Source organism: Abramis brama (genome assembly GCF_963993115.1).
Source record: "Abramis brama genome assembly, chromosome: 22".
In the NCBI taxonomy this organism is placed as follows: Eukaryota; Metazoa; Chordata; class Actinopteri; order Cypriniformes; family Leuciscidae; genus Abramis; species Abramis brama.
In genome coordinates, this window is record NC_139984.1 from 24066665 (window position 1) to 24085710 (window position 19046).

Sequence of the window (19046 nt, forward strand, 5' to 3'; positions counted from 1 at the left end):
TGAAACACACAAAAATCACTTAAAGGGATAGTTCACCCAAAAAATTTAAATTCTGTCGTATTTTGAGAAATGCCTCAGTGTTTCTTTTGTCCATACAATGGAAGTTAGTGGGGTCATGTTTGGTTCCCAAAATTATTCAAAATATATTATATGTTCCGCGGATGAAAGAAAGTCATACAGTAGGTTTGGACACGACGGTGAGTAAATGATGACAGAATATTCATATTTGGATTAACTATCACTTTAAGATATAGTCATAATAACCACGCACTTTGCCTGAACTAAATTATAGCATGTTGTAAAAGCAAATCTGAGGGGTATGATATCACATTGAAAATCTGGGATTCAAAATGTAATTTAATTCTTGAAATAAACAAAGTTTTAGAACTTTGAGCATTTTAAACACAAAGAAGATTTGTGATTCATTTGTTTTAAAATGAAAAATAAATATTTTAGATTTTGCATTATTTCTAGGTCATTAAAGGGATAGTTCGCCCAAAAAAAAAGAAGATATTTTGAAAAATGTCGGTAACCAAACAGTTGATGGACCCCATTGACTTCCATAGTAGGAAAGAAAAATCAACTGTTTGGTTACCGACATTTTTCAAAATATCTTCTTTTGTGTTCAGCAGAAAAAAGAAATTCATACAGGTTTGAAACAACTTGAGGGTGAGTAAATGATGACAGAATTTTCATTTTTGGGCGAACTATCCCTTTAATCAAATAAGATCATGTGAACTTTTCACTCAATTGTTATGCTAATAATATAGTTCCTATTTAATTTAAATTAGAAAATATCAACAGACTTTTGGACCCCACTGTATTATATGCTGTTATTTAAAGTTATAGTCAGACATAAGATGCAAAGACAGACTGTGCAAAGATTTCGTGACTTCAGCAGCAGCAGCAGTAGCAGCATATTTATAGATCTCAGACGTGACTTAAAGCTTTACTTTTATAAAACTATCTTCATGATCACCCTGTCATGGTGTAAATATTATGAAAAAGATGAAAGGATCTATCTGGATGCAAGTCAGCCATTTATTCATTTTCATAACAAAGCAACAAGGCCTTGAACAAAGCTGCAGAACTGCATTCAGTGAATCAGATCAATTTCTTTCAGGAATGTGTCTGACATCCATTCAAAGAGTCTAAGAATCATCAGCCTCAAAAAGTCAAAAGTGTTTGCAAACAATGTTTGAAGGCCACACTATCCAATCTGAATAATCCAATACTTAAACAATGCATCATATATGTACTGTTACCTGGCAATGCTCCATTCCGGTTCAACGCGTTGAACGGTGGGGTCGTCTATATACTCAAAAGTCAGGCTCCCTGGGACCTGGGCGCGATCCAAACTCACGCTGATCTGAACCGGCCCTACTCCCGTCAGAGAAGGGGCGGAGTAACACACAATCTCCGTCATAGATCTTCTGTGGGCAAGAAAATACAAGCCAATCAGATTCTGACGAGATACTAAGAACAACACAAAGTCTTTACTTAATAACAGATGGCTAGACTTATTGTTCAGACACACTATATATGAATGGCTAGTGGGCGGCTCTCTGCTCTTTTTCAGTTGCAGTCTTTTCTTACAGCTCTCACTGAAAGTGCTACCTATGGAAAGTGAGCATTAGTCATTCTCTGCAGCGTATAAGAGAATGCTATGTTTTTACTTATGGCACCCTCGCACACAATCAGGAACACGTCATCCTTCCACAGGAACACAGAGGAAAATAGAAATCTGCAATTAGCCGCTATCGCATTAAAGTCGTCACTCTCATGCATCTTAAAGCACTACAATCAGTCTCATCTTTAAATTGAGATCCTGGAGTGAGACGAAAAGGAGGAGATATAGGAAGAAGTCTAGCGGGGGGTACGATATTTACATACAGAAGTATGCTAGCAAAATTAGAGCAACAGGAAGAGGAAAGGCAGATGAAAAAGAGGAAATCTAGAGGAACTTTAAGCATTTAATTGAATGAAGTTTGAGCAGGAAGTAATCCGAAACGCTCTCTGATGGATGTAAAAAGTTTGTAGAAAGTTAGGATCAGCAACTTTCTTCTGACATCAGTGTCCATGTTCACACTACTATATATACAGTTTTGGTCAAAAGTTTGGAAACATTACTTATTTTAATGTTTTAAAAGAAGTCTCTAATGCTCACCAAGGCTGCATTTATTTGATAAAAAAAAACACAGAAAAAAACAGTAATAATATGAAATATTATTACAATTTAAAATAATAGTTTTCTATTTTAATTTACTTTAAAATACAATGTATTTCTGTGATGCAAAGCAGAATTTACATCAGTCATTAGTCTTCAGTCACATGATCCTTCAGAAATCATTCTATAAGTTAGTTCATTTTTGTAATCGATTGACAGCACTAATATATGTACGTTATTTTATTTAATATATGTATTACTATATAATATAATTTTTTTATACTATGCATAACAGGATAAAAAAATAAAATAAAAATAAAATAAAATCATACTCATAAAACTCGCAGGTCTGGTTCCCAAAAAGCACAGTGACGCTGCTGCCTGCCCCCAGGTTCTCCCCCATTATGGTCACTTTAGTTCCCCCAGACTCGGGACCTCGACTGGGCGACAAACCCGTGACTGATGGCATCTGCAGACAGAAAGAGAAGACAGGTAGGAAACAAGGAAACAAGCTAGAGATAACAAGCTGTTACACATCTTACATGTACTTACTATAGTAATAACAGTAAATTATGCATAATTATAAGCAAGTGATCTTAAACCAAACCTAATCCTAACTGTAATTATATAGTGAGTACTTTTTGTTATCACTCAGTACTTATTTGTATAATTACACTGTAAGCACCTTAACATAAAGTGTAACCTTTCATTTCAATGTCTCTTATGCTCACCATGTTTGCACCTATTTGTTCAAAAATACAGTAAACACTGTAATATTGTGAAATATTATTGCCATTTAATATCATTACAAGTATTAACTTATTTCGAAGAAAAACTATAAATAAATACATAAAATGTACCGGCCATAAGTATTTTTTTACCTGCCATGAAACTGGCAGTAATGACACCAAAATTTTAGATACCAGTGAAAATTCACAATTCTCCATTGCCAATTTTGATACCACAGCTAAAACTACAAGCCTAATATAAATTGAAAACAGTATTGAAGACACTGCACACTTCACTGTATATATTAAATATCCTTATTAATTAATCCTTATTAAAGTTACAAACTTAATTCAGTCAAAGCAGTGAGTGGTTTTTTCATCATCCTTTGTTGTTTGATTAACATTAAAACAGACAGCAGGAGGAATTAGGCTGCTGTCACTTTAGGAGTGAATGCACAGATCTAATTTAGCTTACTGATACTGTACACATGCATTTACTTTCCCAATGTTTACTAGGATAATCGCAATTTTTTTGACAATTTTGTGTGAATTTGTCCGCTCAAGTGCAAGAAGACGTGAAACATAGCTCAGTATAGTATTTTTGTGGTGTCTGATGCGGGCTTTGGATGTGTGCGCACGCTAAACTTTTCACAAGGCGTGCGAGTGACGAAACGAGCTCCCTTTCAAGTCTTCTTGTCAAGGCTTAAACTTTAGTGAAGATGAAGCGCTGACCCGTCAACTGTCCCGAGCGTCGTTCACGTTTGTTCACATTTGTTCACGTTCATGCATTGCTAGAATTCATAAAAATGTTACTGGCCAACTTGCGAGTGACACGTTTATATAGTCGTCAATGCCGATTTTTACTCGCATGCATGCATGCAAACATACATAAATCTATTTAGTGCCGTTAGTGGTAAAGAAATGACACAGCCTAGTTTTCTGTATCAGCTGAACACAAGCATGTTTTGAATCTGAAACTGCATAGATGTGGGTGGCAGTTCCACAAAAGAGAGCTACGTTTGTAAATAACAACTGTCCTTCATGAGTCTCATTCGCCTCATTCGCTGCTGAGCTCACAAATAAAGAGCGACCGCTACAAAGAAATGTCATTTCCAGTCTTGTCTGAGCGATGCGAGCTCATGAAAAGCATGTCTGAGGATAAATAAAAGGCTTTTAAAATGTTGTACATAAACTCTCTAGTTCCCAGTTCTCTTCCTTTATTGTGCACAGGGACTGAACATAGCAGATGGAGAATCACAGAAACAGACAGCTCTGTGTCTTAAGAAAGCACATGAAATGGCTGGTGGCCGACTTCACACGTGCACGGACTAAGAAATGAATTAACACCAATTTCGGTCTCGCCTCTCATTGTTCTACAACCGGTGGGCCGCTCGGGGACTCCATGTTGTCCGACAACATTTGTCGGAGCGGTTGAGATAACACGCTGCTTTTATATTTGACTGCGATATGAAAGGCGTGCAAGAAAATCACACGCACACACACAAACAGGCATAAACACATACAGGAAGTGGCTGAAGCGCATATTGTAATATAAACAGCTCCCCTAATTAGCAGAGGCCGTTAATTGTGGCGGTATGGATAATTGTTTGCCTTGGTGTGCGTGTGAATGCTGCCGTTGATTATCTATTAACCCCAGGCCGGCGGTTGGGTGTTTGAGACAGGTGCGCAGGAGTTCCCACAGGTGCTCCACTGCGACGAGACAACATGGCAACCATCCTTCCTTTGATTCGCTTAATGGCTTTTATTGTCTCCACGTTCAATGTGCGCTCCCCGTGGTGTTTCGTGTTCATAATCACTCAATATTTTAATAACCGAAAACAAGTTCTATTATGCCGACGAGAGCTGCGCTTCTAAACGGAGGAAGCAGGGCTGCTATTTCACCAAATAATAATGACACACACAGCAGCAATCTGTAAATTAGCTAGTTTTTACAGCATATCTCAAGTCTTTTGTGCTTGATGAGTGCATTAGTTCAATAAACACGCTTTTCTTTTAATGTCTTGGCAAATACATGTGTAAATGATGTTATTATCCACTAATCCACAACATAATTTCAGAATCTACTGAAGATGCACAAAAATACTACTTTAAAAAGGACCAAATAGCACAATAAGCCAATAAAAATGCCATGCAAGCCATAAAAAGGTTAATTTATTGACCTTGTGGCTTTTAATGACTCTAAATTTGCATGGAGAGACAGTTCCAACACATTAATGGAGTGATTTCCTAGATAACTGCCTGGACAGATAGAAATATATAAATATAACATGCAAATATACTGCTTTTGTGCCAAAAACGTAGCAAACTAATAGACTTTTAGGACATGTTCTATTATAGTACCATGGTATTCTTCAAAGGAGTTTTGAAACTGGTGGTTGCGAGAGGGTGCATACAATTTAGGAACTTAAAAAACAAAGTAATTATGTGTAGTGCAATATTGTTTAACACATTTACTGAGTATTTGGCAATATTACCACTTCATTTTTTATTCTGCTTAAAAAAAGTAGAACTATGAGATTTATTGCAATTAAATCTATTGCAATGCTTTGTGAGGAAGAATATTAAGTATTATGAAAGCAAAATAAATGTTGTAAGATCAGAAACCAGCATATTTACTTCAAATGGAGGACTAATCAGAGATATAGATTTTTGTAAGGCCTCATGAATATGTGCAGAAGAAAGTCTTTGTTCCAAAAGCGTAGCTATTTGAACAGCTGAAGTACAGAATGTTGAGCTCTGAGTCACTTCCTCTGATTTGACATTTTCGCTGAATCGCTTCTGAGAACAAAGCAACCTCAGCAAGGTTCACCTGTCCAGATGCATAAAATCATGTGACCCATGAGTTCTCTTCAATGGACCAACTAACGCTCAGTTTAATAAAACCAAAACAAAGGCCGGTTTCACCACTACCTCACTGCATTATTTAGATGTAGCAGAGCTCAAGGTCTTACCACAAAGGAATAGAGCTGAGAAGAGCGGGTCTGGAGCTCCGGCTTACACTCCCCTACGCACAAATGGACTGGGCCGGGCTTACTGTCCGCAGGAGCTTCATCCATCTCACATACAATCCTGAGAAAGAACAAATATACAACGTTACATTACATTTTAATCTTGACTTGAATGAAAGCCACCTAAATGGATGGATATCACATATCACCCCCTCATAGCTTCTGTGCAAACGAATCCAGGTCCATCCAGTCCCTATGATTACAAAGCTTTAACGCTTCTGGACTTCATCCAGACTAAGGAACCAAAGCATTGGAAGTCATCTCCAGTCCTGCTGAGTGATCAGTATGCGACTCTCTCTCTCCCTCTCTCTCCATTGATTTCCTCTTGATCGCAATGTAATTTTTGCTTTGATTGCTTTAGCGCACACATTCCATTAGCCAAATTGACAAGACCGCTCTACGGGAGTGCCAATGCCAAGAACACACAACGCTTTTGTAGCATTAAAACCATAAGTTCCTGTAGTTTCTGCACTGCATTTGGGTGTTTCTGCTACTATTGGCACTTTTGGGAAATAAACTCTTAAAATACACTTTTCACAGTGAATTATTTCATTTATCCACTAACATAGTTGTCCACTAGTGGATATACATACATCACAGGAGAATTCTCACATTGTTGTACTTTTTTTTTTCTTCTGAAAGTGTCACAGTTCTACCACATCTTAAATTATATATTGTGTTTAATGGCACTCTGTGATAGAAATGATGGTCCCGGAGAGAACATTTTAAATTTTCTTAGGATAAAATGGCAGACTTGCAACTGTAAGACTAATTACATAGCTAGAATTTCATGTACATTAATAAACGTTTTTCACACGTTTTGCATAATTAGACAAAACCACAGCTTGGAAATGCCAAATATAAATTAAGAAGACATGTTTTAATAAAAAATATCAACCCCTGACATATAGAAGTGCCTGAAGTTGAAGAAACGCCTATATACGGCCTCCACATTGCAAGCCAGTGACGCACAGCACAAATCAATACAGCGTTATCATGCACTCTGATCAGGGAGCAGGTCGATGTTGCTACATCATACGTGCTGATCAGGTATCAGCTTTACGGACGGGTGGCAGGATCAAATGACAAAATAAAAACACACAGCCCATTGACTGGCCCTCAAATGAAGTAAATATGAAACCGACATGAGAATTCAAATCTGAGTTGAAAGTGCAGGGGCGCTGCAATCGATGTTTGGCTGATATCGAGTGTTCGCATCATTAGGGATGACTGTGGGAATGCATGCGGCGCAGGCTGCGTGATTGTGGGTGTGATGTGGCATCCTGCGGTGAGTCTGACAGGCTCGGCAGACAGCGTTCACAGCTGTTCACAGCACACATTATGTCCTCTCAATCACAACGAGCGGAGGACTTGCACTTCTAAGGCAATTAAAGTTTGGAAGCAAGTTTGGGTGCTCAATCATTGCTTCTGCGTAGAGCAAGTTTAGCTGTTGAGCTTCGGAAATTAGCTGATACATGCTGTAACTAAACCATATTGTGGACGAAAAAGCACCTTTGATAGCTATTCAAAATACGTACGCATGAGATAAAGCCATTATAGTCATTTGAGGCTCAGATGATATCCTGATCTCCCTACTATTTCCTATCCTCTTTTAATATCAAATGGCAAAAGATCTTAATGTTTACAACTTCAGTACAAAACATGACCAGAGAGAACTGTTGAATCAGATACGCGGCTTCTCGTTTCCGTCTGCGGGCTTGATTGGGTCCAGTGGCGCATTCTCCATTTCCTCATGACACCCCTTCGCCGCGCCATACAAATGAATCCACTCCCACTCGGCTCGGCTTCGTCCCGCTCGGATTAAACTGCTGTCAGAAGAGAGAAGGGCTGACAAATCTCCCTCCTACAGCCGGCAGCACGCCGTGCATTTCAATTACCACACGTTCCCCTCTCGCTCTGCCCGTCCTCGCCTCAGCGGCAGAGAGAGGCGCTGTGGACACACACTCCACCTGAGCGCAGACGCTGTGCGCTATTTATATCCCCTTACAATATGACGGCATACATGTTTGAAAGCCAAACGTTCAGAATTCCTGTCTACACTAAGGTCAGGGTGAGTTTTAATGCAACGTCGAATTGCATATTGTAAGCCGCTCATCCCAAATAAGGGGAGGGGCAACGTTAATAGCATACACAATGTTTTCCTCATGTTGTGCTGGGGAAGAGATAAACACCTGTGTTGCATTGGCAAACAGGGATCAAATCTATAAAGGTATGATGTTTTTTCTTGTTTATGGTGGGTTTGTTCTGCTGAGTTCCTTGCTGAGGCTGCCGTGCCGGGACATGGGCTGGATATTGTTACATGACGCGGGCAAATAGATTGGGATGGATAATTTGAAGTGTTGTGGTTTTACGAACTAAGTTTGGGAGCAGCCGTTGATTTCCAGAAACGCTGTATCCCACATCTGGTAGCGGGTAAGGAAGCCAGCAGTGATGCTAGTGGGTAGATATTACACATTTCACCATTTAACCCAATGTTGTTGTTTTTTTAATCAAATGGTTGACAAAAAAAGCTGAGTACAGACATTTTCTGCATGTCCTAGCAAAAACTACTGCTACAAATCATCACATTTTAGCACTTCTAGCCCATTCCCCCAGGAGGTATGATATTAGTGATACAATCCTGGATATTTACAGATAGGGTTAATGACAATCACAAGGGAAAACAACACAAACAGATGCTGAAGAATGGGACCTACTCCAGGCAGAGACCAAGCCAGGTCTGTTTGGACTCTAGTTACGGCCTGTTTCTGCTTCACAAGAAAATATAAATGTTTCAGATAGAAATGTTTTTCGTGTTGTTGTTAAAATGTTTCTGTCAGATAAGACAAACTCAATAGAGCATAAAAGAAATGGTCGTGACCATTGCCATGCCTTTCATACTTAGCCCTGATTGGTCGCTTAATGCTTGTGACATCAAAGCCATGTTCACTGGATCCTGTGTGTGTGTTTAATGGACTCATCCCGCTGTGCTTTAAAGTAAACTGGATGAAAACCCAAGGAGTTTTTCCCCCTCATGAAACAGCTTCTCGGTATGTGTAATGTAGGACATTATCTTTTCCAACTCCTGCTATTTTGAGAAAGATTAAAGATAAGCTAAAGCAGTTTTTTTCCCATTCTAATCTTTCACAGCATGAATTCATTGGAGTTTTACAGCTCCATCGTCACTCACTGTTCAGCGATGATGTAGCCGTTCTCCTGCGGGGTGCATTGGACTCCTGCTACTTGCACGTTGTTGACCATGTCTGGGAAGGACAGGCCCAGGTTCACACCACGGATGGTCACTCTGGTGCCCCCTTCTGGTGGTCCTGCCACTGGGGTTACCTGAAACAAGAGAGGTAGTAATTGATTCATTCAGTGAATGAATCAGTAAATCTAAAACTTTATTTATTTATACATATATTATACACTACCATTCAAAAATGTAGGATCGGTAAGATTTTTTAATGTTTTTGAAAATGCTCACCAAGCCTGCATTTATTGGATCAAAAGTACAGTAAAAACAGTAATATGGTAAAATATTATAATTTAAAATAACTGTTTTCTATTTATTGTATTTTAAAGTGTAATTTATTTCTGTGATGGCAAAGCTGAATTACACCAGTCTTCAGCATCACATGATCCTTCAGGAATCATTCTAATTAGCTTATTTGGTACACACAAAAAAACTTTCTTTTTATTATCAATGTTAAAAACAGTTTAAAAGAACAGAAATTGAAATCCTTTGTAACATTATAGATGTATTTACTGTCATTTTTATCAATTTAATGTGTTTATTTAAAATTTTTGGGTGAACTATTTAACTTATGTTAAAAATGTAACATTTGAAAAGTCTGACGACAGAAACATTGTCACATTATATATATATATATATATATAACACAGAGACATAAGAAAGTTAATACGGAACCAGCCTAAACTAGTTAAATGTCTCCAAATGAACCTTTTAAAAGGATTCCTTTTAATGATAATTGGTTCCTTTCATTGTGTTTCACTTTAATAGCACCGAATTAGATATCAGTAAAACTTCATTGTGGCAAATTCCTAACCTATTAATGTTGCATAGTACATTAAAAATTTCCAGTCAAGACTGCAGCAGATCTGCATGCTGTTGCCACAGGCAATAAATCTAACACAAGGCCATTTTAGCCCTCGGAGCAGCCCACCCTCTCATAAAATACAATATGGCCACTCAGCGTGACCTTGGCTCTGGGTGCCAAAAAGCCTTCTGTGCTGTTAAAGCCCAAGAGAAGCTCAGTCCTGGACCCTCTCCAGATCCAAATATCACTGAGAGAGAGAGGGAGAGGGCGACAGACAGACCAGAAAGCCACACGCACAGTAAAGCCACTGCATACACAATCAATAAACCATTTGTGTGCAGTCATGTGGAAGTAAAACTAACATGATCAAAGTAAGAGCATCTTCTAAGTGTGCCTGTTTACTGATCTGAGACCAGTGCGGTGCGGGGAGTGGACTAGATCCTGCAGTCGCTCTATGGGAGCAGTTTAGCTGGGAGTTTAGTGGACATTAATTGGTTAGGATGTAAATAAGTGTCACTAGTGAACCTAAAGCCCAGGACACACCAAGCCGACGTTCGGCAGTTTTTGTGCGTCGGCCGACTAAGTTAGTGTGTTCCGCACCGTCGGCTAAAATTGGTCCTTGTCTGCTTTTTTCCGGTCAATTTGATATGTTGAATCGGCGTCGGGCCGTCGGTGAAAGAGGGAACTCTGATTGGCTGTTCAGTTTAGTGAATGAGTCAGTGCACGAGAATAATAGCAAAACAGCGAGCAAAGAAGTCAAAACGGTACAGATAGAAGGCTGTTCTAATGTTACGTCATCTTACCCGAGTGTTCCTTGGTGAATATTTCAATATTAACATGAGTGGAATACAGAAAGTGTTTAGCAGGATTGATATTCAAAATGGTAAGCACACACTGCTTTGTTTATGGTTTGTGTATCTGCAGCCTCCAGGGTCGGTCTCCCTTTTTGAATGACGAATATAGATGAAAATAGAGAGTTGTCTCATTTACACGCAGGCGCAGAACGCGCATTCTAGCTGACAGTCGCCTGTAGTTCTCTCGGTGTGTTTAAGTGCAGCTTTTTCCCCCGACACAGGCGACGCGAGGCGACAACACAGTCGGCTTTCATCAGCGCTAGTTCTTTGCCGTCGGTTTGGTGTGTCCCGGGCTTTAGGGTGGAAGTATATGAATCTTTTATTGCTTCTTAGGAACACAGGACTGGAACAGACGGAAACATCCGTATACAAGGGCGGAATAAAAGAAAGAATGGAATGCTAAATATATTCATATCGGTCCGAGTCAGCATCAGACTGACTATCTAAGACAAACTAACAACAGAAAACTGTCTAAACTGTTGAAATAATGCATGAAATAGCATAACACATACTTTAAAAAAAGTCATTTGTACAGTATTTATGCACTGCAAAATATGACCATTTTCTTTATGCATGAAATATACAATGCAGCAAAGTTTGTACTCCATTCTAGTTAGTTTTTTTAATGTTTCAAATATAATGAAAACTAAAAATGAAGGTCGATATCACTTCTATTGTAGGCTATACTGCACATTTGGACAAACAGAAGCTTGAGTTTTCAAAATGCAAAAATAAAATATGTTAAAATAAAATACATGTGTATAATAAGGCGGCCATTTTGTGTTTATATTCATTATAAAATTATAATTTCATAATATTTTATAAAATGAATGAAATCATAGTAATGTAGTTGTATTAGGCCACTTTATTAGGTACACCTGTTCAACTGCTTGTTAACGCAAATATATAATTAGCCAATCACAGTGGCGTAGGTTTGATTTTGAAATTGGTGGGGACATCAATATAAATATATTTTAAGTTTTGATCGAAATTATTGCTAAGGATATATCAGTGTCACTGGATATTGGTAGGGACACGTCCCTAGCGTCCCTACTAAATTCTACGCCCCTGGCCAATCACATGGCAGCAACTGAGCATCAGAATGGGGAAGAAAGGTGATTTTAGTGACTTTGAACGTGGTATGGTTGTTGGTGCCAGACGGGCTGGTCTGAGTACTTCAGAAACTGCTGATATACTGGGATTTTCACACACAACCTTCTCTAGGGTTTACAAAGAATTGTCCAAAAAAAAAAAACAAGAAAATATCCAGAGAGCAGCAGTTCTGTGGGTGAAAATGCCTGGTTGATGAGGAGAATGACCAGACTGGTTTGAGCTGATAGAAAGGCAGCAGTTATTCAAATAACCTCTTATAACCGAGGTCTGGAAAAGCTTTGCCTGGTCTGATGTGTCTCGATATCTGCCACGACATTCAGATGGTAGACATGGTAAACAACATGAAAGCATGGCTCCATCCTGCCTTGTATCAAGGGTTCAGGCTGCTGCTGGTGTAATGGTGTGGGGAATATTTTCTTGGCACACTTTGGGCCCCTTAATACCAACTGAGCATCATTTAAACTCCACAGCCAACCTGAGTATTGTTGCTGACCATATCCATTGCTTTATGACCACAGTGTACCCATCTTCTGATGGCTAGGGATCCTGCTTCTAGCAGGATAACACTATCCTACAAATCTCAAATCATCACAAACTGGTTTCTTGAACATGACAATGAGTTCACTATACTCAAATGGCCTAAATCCAATAGAGCACCCTTGGGATGTGGTGAAATGGGAGATTCGCATCATGGATGCGCAGATGACAAATCTGCAGCAACTGTGTGATTGTATAATGTATATATGGACCAAAATCTCAGAGGAATGTTTCCAGCACCTTGATAAATCTATGCCACAAAGAATTAAGGCAGTTTCTGAAGGCAAAAGGAGGTCCAATTAACATTCACGTATTCTTTACGGATTATATAGATATATTCTTACAGAATCCACTTTCATCTGTAGATTAAATCTCATGTGATAATAGTCTGGGTGTCAGCTTCCAGCTTCACTCTGAGCGTGGTGCTGTTCTGACTGGCCATTACAGACATCAAATGGGCTTTAATGGGCATAAATATCTCTCGCATTGACTCACTACTTCAAAGTCTCGTCGGCCCACTCTGAGGTGAAAGCACTGCCTTGTTTGACCCAGCAGAAGGGGCTCCTATAAGAGATCCAGAGATACAATTTGCATCCAACTGCATTTTCACCCCCATCACAAGAGTGACTGTAAGATTTCCAGCCTCAGAATGAGAATATGGACCTTTTGAGAAGATCTTCAGAGTTCTCAGGAGTTGTTTGGCTTTGAGTTATACGGACACATGCACACAGATACACTCCCAGCCACGGGCCAGTGTCATGTCTTGAGAGTGTCTCGGGGACAAACAGGGAGTCTCTTCATTCTTAATGCATGCTTTTTAAAGCAGAAGCCCTGCCTGGATGCCCCTTACCCAACATGTCGTGATCTCCTCGCAGGTAAATATTGTGTGCTGCAGATGGTTTAGAATGGGTATTTCGCTAAGTAATGAAGAAATGCTAATGCTTAACACCAGCACGTTCAAGTCTAACCGGGAACGAATTTCCTGTCCTCGGAGGGTTTTCACGCACTCAATTGCTGCGTATAATTAGGAAGCTGTAATGAAAGTGTGCAGCAGGAGGACGAAAGGTGTGATTTGTTACCGGGATTGGAGTCTTTTCAGCTGATTCAAGCACGTCCCCAATTCACACTGAGATGCAATTTATGGGCTTGATAAAACTCAGCTTATGACTTGTTTCTTGCTGCATAAACTGCACACTAAACACTTTATTTGCTCTTAAATGTCCCGTGGTTGGCTGCGATAAAGACTGAAAGGGGGGAAAAAAGAAAAAAGGGCCTTGGTTTTGAACTTAGGCCAAGCAAGCGAGTGTTTAAGTATGGAAAGAAAGAAACAAGGGACTTGAAAGTGGTGCATCCAGTTTAAAATTGGAGTTTGTGGTTGAGTGATTCGAGCTGAATGCTCTTCTGTAAATAGACATGTGACTTTGTGAAAAAGGATGTGTCGTACTAGACAAGCGTTGTAGCTCTGATGGGAGAGAAGGTTCTATCAGGCTCAGTATAATTTATTCATGACGATTTTCACCGTGAACGGTCTCTCTCACTGTCAGTGTCGGGGTGTGTGTACCAGTGTGTATGTGTATTTAGGCCATTATTTCCTGAGGCTTTGGACCATGTTTTGAAACAAATTCATGGCTGGTTTCAACTGCATTTCTGAGTGCCCAGAGACTGACCAGGAGATCTTGAATACAAGTTTGTCTGTACAAAACCAACCAACCAAACAAACAAATAAACAAATAATTAAATTGTATAAAATTGTAAATAAACAATGTAAATATATATATATTATATATATAAAAAATACTAAAATTAAAATAATTTTAATGTAGTCTAATTTAAAATCTACACTGCCATACATTTATTTTACATTTATTTTACATCACAACATTTAAGAGGTGCATCAATTTTTGCTCAAGATCTTGTATTGACAATGCAAATGATTGATTATTATAAGATTTGTTTTATATATATATATATATATATATATATATATACACACAGACCCTTTCCAAAAAATTAGAATATCATGGAAAAGTTTATTTATTTCCATAATTCCATTCAAAACGTTAAACTTCCATAGATTATAGATTCAGGGCCCACAACTTAAACGATTTCAAGTATTTAGTTGTTTATTTGTACATAATTTGGGCTTCCAGCTCATAAAACCCACGAAAACAGGATTTCAAATTTTTTTAATATTACATGAAATTACACAGTAATTACACAGTGATACCATGGTCATTGAACCAGGTTTTGGTTCTTTTGGCAGTGTGGCAAAATGTCCTGGTAGACGGCTGCGTTGAGTGGACAGCACAGTGGACCAACACCAGCCGATGGACTTCAAGCATCATGGATTGTGTGCCTCTCCATTCTTCCTCCAGACTCTGGGACCTTGGTTTCCAAATGAGATGCAAAATTTGCTCTCATCAGAAAAGAGGACTTTGGTCCACTGTGCTTTATTAAATCCAGAGTCAACGCAGCCGTCTACCAGGACATTTTCAGAGCACTTCATGCTTCCTTCATTTTACAGCAGGATTTGCGCCGTCTAATAATCAATCAAAAGAACCAAAACCTGGTTAAATGACCACGGTATCACTGTGTAATTACTGTGTGATTTCATGTAATATTCTAATTTTTTGAAATCCTGTTTTCGTGGGTTTTATGAGCTGGAAGCCCAAATTATGTACAAATAAACAACTAAATACTTGAAATCGTTTAAGTTGTGGGCCCTGAATCTATAATCTATGGAAGTTTAACATTTTGAATGGAATTATGGAAATAAATAAACTTTTCCATGATATTCACATTTTTTGGAAAGGGTCTGTATATATATATATATATAACACATCTTATAATAATCAATCATTTGAAAACAAAACAGCAATACTGAAATAAAACTGCATTTAAAGCCCATAGTTCAACAAGTTTTTCATGGCTGATCCAAGATCAGTTCTGTGAAGCACGAACTGACACCAGTCTTTCCGTGACTGAGCTACTAAGCAGAAGCTCAGAGACCATCTGAAGCAAAGAGCAACGTCAAGACCAGCTTCAAGAGCCTGACTTTCCTCCACATTCATTTGATGCTGAACCCTCAGCTTTCACTGAGGACTTAAGCCTCATTAATATTAATAAGTCTTTAGAGGAGGGATAGAGTGCTGCTTAATAGAAGTGTTAATCATTTATGACTGTCATTTTCGTGTAGGCAGATCTCGCTAATGTCTATGTATTTGCACAAATCAGCTTACAAATGTCTACATTCAGACAAAAACAGGAAAAATAAGAACTAAATTAAGAACAAAAGACATTCACGGAAACGACTGATCTAGAGGACTTTTTTACATTTATGTGTTAGTGAGACTGAGAGAGGAGAAAATGGAAATGAACAACTTGGAGAGAACAGATTAAAAATGGATGAATTAAAAATATTCATACTAATTTGCTTTGAAGGAACTGCTCCACTGCATTGTAATGTGGTCTTGGCAAATGCATATGTTTAAAACACAAAATGCAGTGCTCTTTTTCCATTTGGGGTTTTCAACCTTTAATCAGGGATACTATGGTACATATTGTATAAAAGTGAATGCTGTATTATAAGCCTGGTCTGTATGAACACGCACATAGTACCATATTATTGTCTTCACATACTTTGTTATGATAGTTGCCTGGTCTGTATGAACACGCACATAGTACCATATTAATGTCTTCACATACTTTGTTATGATAGTTACATTGCAAAGCCATTAAAATAATCAATATGGATGTAGACAGTCATATAATTGTAGTACTAGTGCATTTTAATTATACTAGTAAATTATGAAGGAACAGCAATTAAACATTCATTCGATTAAACAAAAGCAGTGCTATTTAGCAAAAATAGATAAATTACCATGCTATCATTAATTAAATTACACGTCTTTTACTTAAAAGTATAACTTAAATTGTGCGACAAACCAAATACACACTGACATATTCATATTCACACCTCCATGAACAGAAACAAAGGCTACACTTACAATGCTATTTTATTAACACTTTCCATCAACAAAAACAGAGGCAATCCATCACATAGCTCTTAACCCTAATTTGCCCATTCATCCTAAATGAAAACAGACAACGGGAAGTCATAACCCTTACTTTTTAATTGGTTTGTGTGCACATGGGGCAACAGCTTGAGATATGCAGACTGCAAACAGCCACATGAATCAGTGAGTTCCATGAATCAGGTACTTTAAACACAGGGCACTGGTGCGTTACCTAAACTAATTAAACACCATGTCTTCCCTCAGTCTCCCAGCACACACACACACACACACACACACATCTCACAGTATGCCATCAACATTCTAACATTGTGTTAATTACAAGAAAACGTGAGATATTGGCAGCTAGAGTGAGTATGACTGACGATGAGAGTGACAGAGAAGCTGAGAGAGAGAGAGAGAGAGAGAGAGAGAGAGATATTACTCACGATACACACAGCTCACCTTTCTCTGAGAGTCTATGAATAGCAGCATCAATAAAGAGCTCAGTCAGACTACAGAGTAGAAATATGAGCTGACCGAGAATCTTCCACACAACTCTCTCTCTCTCTGTGTGTGTGTGTGTGTTGATTTTTCCAAGTTATGAATCATGCTGAAAACATATTTAAGATGTATACTTTCAGCTGAAAAGCATCCCCATTTAAAAAAAAGGTATAAATAAAATGTATATATTGACTACCATTCAAAAGTTTGGGGTCTGCAATATTTTTTTATGTTTTTGAAAGCTGTGCTCACCAAGGCTGCATTTATTTGATCAAAAATAGAGTAGAAAACAGTAATATTGTAAAATATGATTACAATTTAACAGCTTCTAATTTAATGCATTTATATATGATTATATCATTATTACTAATCAATGCTGATTTGCTGCCCAAGAAACATTTCGCACTATTATCAATATTGAAAACATTTGTGCTGCTAAATAGTTTGGTAAAAACAGTGATTCGTTGATGAATAGAAAGCTTAAAAGAACAGCATTTTTTTGTAATACAAATCTTTTGTAACATTATAAATGTCTTTACCAGCCCTTTTAATGCATCCTTGCTGAATAACAGAATCGTATTGACCACAAACCTTTCAACTGTAGTTTACAAATAGATGGTTATACCTCCCATTTCACAGTATTAAGCTTGAAAAACATAAATAGAGATCTGTGTGCATCATATATGTTAAGAAAAATATATGTAATTATGCTGTTCTTGTATGTCTGAGACACTTACGTATGGGATTTCTGCCATATGAGACTCAAATCAGATCATGTATGACAGAAAAACCGATTGTCCTTGACTCAAGTGAGTGTATATTTGACCCACCTCAGTGATTCGAGGGTTGGTGCACTTCACGTTGGTGCTGGCGAGGTGTAGCCAGCGGCTGGTGTAGGGGTTGGACATGGGACAGTGCTGGCGAAGGGTACAGCGGCCCTCCATGCTGCACCAGCCACACTGGAACTTTCTCTCAGCCTTCAAACACACGCCACAGCTGTCCCTCTGAGCGCCACACTTATACAGATTCACTGTGGGACAAGTGGAAATTAGTTTTTGAACGAACGCTGCACTATTCTACAATACACAACAATATGAGATTTAATTATAAGTTTTTATAAAGTTTTCAGGAGGGTTAGGTTGACCTATCTGACAGTTTAAGAGAGCTATCGATCATAAACATTTCAAGCTCAGCATAACCATATTGCTGAGCATGAGAAAAGTAGCTTCAGACTCTAATTTTTCCATAAACATGAAATGAATAATAATGAGTATGATCAATAACCTCAAACACTATTTAAGGCAGAACTATTCTGGCAGAATCAGACAGGTTACAGCATACTTACATGGAGTTTTGGCGCAAAAACGCATTCTTTTCATGGGTTATTTATGCATTACCTTTGATGTTCTCAGGATTGTCAATGATGAAATTTCCATTCCACACCACTGAGAAATCCACCGGCAGTTCGCTAATTCTCATCCCTTCATACAGATACTGCAGAGATGGAGAGATAGAAAGAAGTTACAACATTTTCCTGGCAGCGCAAACGCTGAGATAATGTAAAGTTTATGATTTTTTTAATCGGATTTTGTCTTTGCTGTGTCAATTATTGATTACAACATAGAGCCAAAAAGTGAACAAAAAACTGGCAGAGCGTGCAAGAGAGTCAAGCAAATAACATGAGAGAGAAAGAGAAAAAGAGAGATGGTTTGACTGTATTAGCGCTCTTATTGAGTTACTCCAGACTTGCATCATCAATCTGAGGAATAAGGAAGACTTTCAACACTCCTATTTTCTACAGCTTGGACAATGAGCTCCAACTGCCTTCATCTCTACTTATAGTGTGTGCGTGTTCATTTGAAAGAGAATGACAAAAAGTGTGAGAAAGGATGAGGTAAAAGGGTAAAATATACCTTGGCCACGTCTAATTCATGATCATGTTCGTTATAACATCACGAAGCAGGTAACCAGTGCTTAACCAGCTATAAACTGTGCTTTTCTGGATCTCAATCTAGCTTTATTTATAGCTCGGATGATATTAGT

General features: G+C 38.3%; 1 protein-coding gene across 1 annotated transcript in view; it reads right to left on the reverse strand.

Moving 5' to 3' along the window:
- plxna2 (plexin A2) overlaps positions 1–19046 on the reverse strand; it is a 200930-nt gene that overhangs the window by 46852 nt on the left and 135032 nt on the right. The window contains exons 11-16 of the mRNA XM_084099294.1: positions 18401–18497; positions 17834–18033; positions 9115–9266; positions 5868–5985; positions 2500–2636; positions 1266–1433 (exon numbers count right to left, since the gene is read on the reverse strand). Of these exons, the coding sequence (XP_083955420.1) occupies positions 1266–1433; positions 2500–2636; positions 5868–5985; positions 9115–9266; positions 17834–18033; positions 18401–18497 (872 nt within the window). The remainder of the gene's footprint in view (positions 1–1265; positions 1434–2499; positions 2637–5867; positions 5986–9114; positions 9267–17833; positions 18034–18400; positions 18498–19046) is intronic.